The sequence below is a fragment of the Suricata suricatta genome, chromosome 7 (genome assembly GCF_006229205.1).
Source record: "Suricata suricatta isolate VVHF042 chromosome 7, meerkat_22Aug2017_6uvM2_HiC, whole genome shotgun sequence".
Lineage (NCBI taxonomy): Eukaryota > Metazoa > Chordata > Mammalia > Carnivora > Herpestidae > Suricata > Suricata suricatta.
Genome location: NC_043706.1, coordinates 101,255,560 through 101,260,799, shown reverse-complemented (window position 1 = coordinate 101,260,799; position 5,240 = coordinate 101,255,560). Strand labels below are relative to the sequence as shown.

Below are 5,240 nucleotides of genomic sequence, written 5' to 3'. Positions count from 1 at the left end.
CACCAGCTTGCCGCCGGGCAGCCCCGAGAAACACTTCGTTAGCGCCCCGGCCCCCGTCTCTGGCTCCCCATTGGCCCCCGGTCCCCGCCTCCCCCCACGGCCCCCTCCCCCTTCCGCGGCCCAGAGTGGCGTCAGCACGCCTATCCGGCGTGGGGTTTAAATGCCCACTAGCGGGAGCACGGGCGCTTCTGTCCCGGAGCAGCGTCCGGGTTGAAATTGCCGGGTGGGAGGGGAGCCTGCTAGCCAGCGGGATCCCGAGCCGCGGAGCGCGCTGCCCACCGCTCCGCCGCAGATGCCTCGGGAGCTCGAGCCCGAGCGCCGCTCATGCAGCATCACAGCGCTCCACCGACCGAGAGTTGATGATAAAACACTTAGCCGTCTCTGCTGCGGGGAGCCATGAGCTGTCTGGATGTTATGTACCAAGTCTATGGTCCTCCCCAGCCTTACTTTGCAGCCGCCTACACCCCCTACCACCAGGTACGTGTCTACCCCGGGCTGGGACCACGGAGACGGATGGCGCGTCCCCGCTCTCGGGCGCACCGCCTGTACCCCGAGGTCTGGGGCGCCTCCGCCCGGGTCCGGGGCGTCCTACCAGCGGCGGGAGCCGCGGGGATGCGGGCAATGCCGGCGCTGCCACACGGTAGGTTGAGCTAACCCCTCTAGCGCGTCCACCTGCGCTCCCGGGAAGGCAGCTAAGCCCTGCTAATGCGTGCCCCGTCCTTCCGGGGAACAATCAGAAGAGGTCCGCGCGAGCTGGATTGCCCCCGACGAGTCGGTCGGACTCCCGATCCCTCGGTGCGGGTGAGGGGAGCTGCGATCAACGCTCACGCAGGGAAAACCAAACTTTGGTCTCAAAGGTGAAAATGACCACAGAACAAAAGTAAAGACCGATCTCTGTCTTTCTGTCTGAAATGCAAAGACCTGGCTTCTCATCCGTGCAAGTTTATCTAAGGGATCACTTTTTTCCGTTTAAATTCTCAAAAGATCCGGCCTCTTAATTCCAGAACCAGAGACTTTGTTACAAAGAGAACTGCGCAAAAGCATGGGTTCTATCCTCTTTGCTCTGCAAAGTTCTGAAGATTATTATTGGGGTGCAGTTGACTTGGCGGAGGACAGCTTCAAAGATAATACTCTTTTCGCCTTTCTAGAGTCTGAGTATCTACATCAGGCTGTCCTGCTCTCCCCAAACCCACCTGTAAGAAGACCCCTTAACCCCAATTCGGCAAACTCTTTAAGTTTCGTTTAATTATTACATTTTATTTACATAATTACACTATCTCTTCTCAGGACTGGGTCTGGATGGCCAGTTTTTTCTTTGCATTTCCTCAACTGGCATAGTAAAAACTGAGGCCCTTAGTTCAGTAAAAGAATTGCGTTCAAACACTCAGGGCTCCGTGGGGGTCCCGAACAGATTCCAAAGTGAGGGCTTGGACCTCTGCTTCAGACAGACGGAAATACATCTGGACCCCCAGTCCAAGTTTTTGCCCATGTTGCTTGCAAATTCAGAACGTCTATTTGAAAATTTCGTGCTGAATTAACGATGGAGCGAGTAGGTTTGGCTTTTCATTTTTTTCCTTCTACCTCCCCCTTTTTAAACTTTCCATCTAGGAGTTTGTTTAGTCTCACAATATTCATTTGGGAAGTCACCAGAGTCCCTCATTATAAGCCAAGTGGGAATGTGGTGGAAGTGGTGATATTGCTAAATAACTACAGTCTTTTGGCTTCAGTGTCTGAGATGGCTCCTTCCCAGGCTGTGACTATTGCAAAGAGGAGAGGTGGGTTGATTTTCTATCTGTTTGGTCCTTTCTCCTCCCTGGCTTTGGACCAATAATCTATTCCATTAAGATCTCTGTTCATCTTTGTATGACCAGCTGGCTTCGAGGCCATCTCTGCGTGCATAAATGCTTTAACACTACATTCAATCCATTGCTCATTTCTAAGAAAATATTTCAGCAGCCACACTTGGTTTTAAAAATCTCTACCAGACAGCCACAGTTCACTCAACGTCACAGCCAAGATTTTCTTCTCTCCTTTTTATGACCTGTTCCTCAGTGTGCATAGAGATGGTGAGGGCAGAAGTGCTCAGAGCCCACTGGTTCTTCCTTGCTCAGAAAAAGAGCTCTTTAAAAACTTAGATAGACTTCTAAGTGGACATTTTATGGACGACCAAACAAATATCAACTTGCTTTTATTAAAATGATCCATGTCAGGATGTCATTCCACGTGTTTACCCCCACACGATTCTTTCCCAAATGGAGCCATCTCATACGGTGTCACCGCCGCAATTCTTCCTTCACAGTCCTGGCTGCATGGAGTGGATTTTGGTATTTTCATGCTCTGTCACAACGATGCTTAAAATCTTGCATCTTGTGCATCTACCTCAGATTCTGAAGCAGGGGACAATCAGGCCCTAGCTGGAGTTGGATGCCCTTCATCCTTGGAGCCTGATTTTAAAAATACGTCTGCCCTGAGCCTGGCTCTGTGATCAAAACTGCTTATATCCTGGCTACTTAAGGCATCTTCTGGGACCTTTACCCTGACACCTTCAGAGAGCTTTCCTTGCGGTTTAGCGGCAGTTCTGGGGAGACAGAGACACCAAGAAAGGCAGTCTGCCTGTCAAGAAGCTGGCGCATGTTACTGAGCACGGGGGCTTCTGCATGAATATCAGTTTTCCTCTGGGTACCTTAGGGATCTGAGCCCAACTTGCCATCTCTTTTGAAACTGACTTCTCTATTCTTCATCTCTTTGAGCAGAAACTTGCCTATTACTCCAAAATGCAGGAAGCCCAAGAGTGCAACACCAGCCCCAGCAACAGCAGTAGCAGCGGCAGCTCCTCCTTTTCCAGCCAAACTCCTGCCAACATAAAAGAGGAAGAAGGCAGCCCAGAGAAAGAGCGCCCACCAGAGGCAGAGTACATCAACTCCCGCTGCGTCCTCTTCACCTATTTCCAGGGAGACATCAGCTCCGTGGTGGACGAGCACTTCAGCAGGGCCCTGAGCCAGCCGAGCAGCTATTCCCCAAGCTGTACAAGCAGCAAAGCACCCAGGAGCTCGGGGCCCTGGCGGGGTGAGTAAAGGGCCCGCTTCTAAGGGCAAAGAGAGAGGCCTCTCTGCCTGGGGCCCACCTGCAAGAGGCTGGAGCGCAGGCAGCTGAAAGGATACTAGGTGTCAGAGGAGTTGAGGATGGGCATGTGAGGAGATGAGTAAAAGCACTGAAGAAAGATCTCTCCTTGAAGAGACAGAGCAGAGCACTGACCTAGAAAACCACTAGCCTTGGAACTGGGGGTCCTGGGTTTTCGTGCTGCCTCTACCCCTTCCTCGCTATATGACCTTGGGCAAGTTTCTTAACCGTTTTTGAGGTTGCTCTCTTTACTGCTCTCTAAAATTAGAATAATACCTGCCTTCTTAACTATCCCTGGAGATGGCTGTTCAACAAATAGAAAAATGTGTGGAACTGTGCTGTGGAAATGTGAGGTTTCCAATACTCTCCCAAGCCCTAAGGAAGATCTGCATCTACAACAACTTACAGGGCACTTAGCAGTTCCTGAGACTTTGCCCAGAGAAAAAAAAGGCTTAGACCCCACTGTCAGCAAAACCTGCTGAAGAATGTCTCCTAAAACGTCCCTACGCTTTTTGCCAGGTTTCAGTTCTTTAGGAAATCTTGAAGCAGAAAATGTCTTTCAGTAAGAAAGTTATAAAGTAGCAAAGAAGTAAAAATTTAAGTACAGCCAAAACACCTCTAAGCCTTTTCCCCAAACACAACACCCTCTTTATCGTTACCCTGCTCACAAAGCAATGCTTTCTCTAGCCTGGGACACCGATTGATTGGACAGGTCAACGAAATCTCCCTTCCGTTCTGAAATTTCAATCTCCTTTTATTTCCACGACAAAGAGAAATTTTCTCACTAAACTTAGTTTTTGATATGTACCAAGCTGAGAAATGACGGCTTTGTTGTAAAAAGGAAAACAATACTACATTTGGAGGAAAATGACAACTCTCGCCTTCCCTTTTTTTCTTGAGAGTGTCTGACAGTTTGTGCAAGCCTTATCTAGACAAGATCCCAAACATTCTTTTTCTTCTCCAGTTGCCTATTTTTAACAGGAAGACGGTTCACCACTTAGAATGCATTTCTAATTCTCTAGTATGTGCCGCAAATGCCTTCCCTAGAAGGAGGTGCTCAATACAGGTCCCTAGAATTAAATCTTTCTTTCCCTCCCCTTCCCCTAAAAGCAACACATTTGACCCAAAGGCTGCTGTCTTAAAATGCTTCCAGGCACTAGGGGTCAACGGTGATACTGGCAAAAATAATAATTATTATTCCTGGCGCTTATTCCTGCAGTCCGCACTTTAACGAACAAATATTATTAATTAAAACGTAAAAGATCTGTCCCTTTATGTCCCTCTGCAAATAATACAGCTGCCCTTTTAATCTGTCTAGTTTACTCTTTTGCTTGGTTCTTGGAAAAAAAAACATTTGAAAGAAGGTTTCTAGAAAGGAGGCTAATAATAGCAAGACTTCGAAATATGTCGATGGACTTCCAGTCTATCAGAGGCCTTGGAGAGGCACATTTTCTGGAGCTGGGGAGGTGAAACGCGAGAGGGGGTAGTGAAATCGCTAGGCTGCCGACCAAGAGTGGGAAGAGGTATCTTTAGCTGGGGGAGAGGCTGCGGGTGGGAAAGGGAGGCCACGTCCGCGCAGAGGCCGCCGAGGCCGCGCAGCCCGTGGTCGGAAAAGTCTCCCTGCGCCCCCAAACTGGAACTGCAAGGGGGTGTCTCACCGCTCTTCCTCTCCCAGCCTTGTCCTGGGGTTTCCGTACCGGAAACGCGTCTGCAAAATCCGAGGAAGCAGCCCTCCTTCCCAAAGAGCTTCTCCCACTTTGCGGCGCCTCGACCTCGAACTCGCAGGGTGCAGCCCCCTCAGAAAGACGCCCCCCGCGTGGGCGCGCAGCGGGTCAGCCCCCCGCGGCCGCTCGCCCGCCTTTTGCCTGCCTGGCGCATTCGGCTTTCCGGCTTTCATCTACCTGCAGTGACGCGCTCCTCTCTTCCTTTCCTCCCCTCCGCCTCGCCTGCCTGCAGACGGCTCCTTCCCGATGAGCCAGCGCAGCTTCCCCGCCTCCTTCTGGAACAGCGCGTACCAGGCTCCCGTGCCCGCGCCGCTGGGCAGCCCGCTGGCCACCGCGCACTCGGAGCTGCCCTTCGCCGCCGCCGACCCCTACTCGCCGGCCGGGCTGCACGGCCAC

The 5,240-nt window shown here is 51.3% G+C and overlaps 1 protein-coding gene across 1 annotated transcript in view; it reads left to right on the top strand.

Moving 5' to 3' along the window:
- Nucleotides 1-227: 227 nt before the first annotated feature.
- VGLL2 (vestigial like family member 2) overlaps nt 228-5,240 on the top strand; it is a 32,828-nt gene continuing 27,815 nt past the window's right edge. Inside the window, exons 1-3 of the mRNA XM_029943215.1 lie at nt 228-477; nt 2,754-3,066; nt 5,077-5,235. Coding sequence (XP_029799075.1) covers nt 397-477; nt 2,754-3,066; nt 5,077-5,235 — 553 coding nt within the window. The 5' untranslated portion in view covers nt 228-396. The remainder of the gene's footprint in view (nt 478-2,753; nt 3,067-5,076; nt 5,236-5,240) is intronic.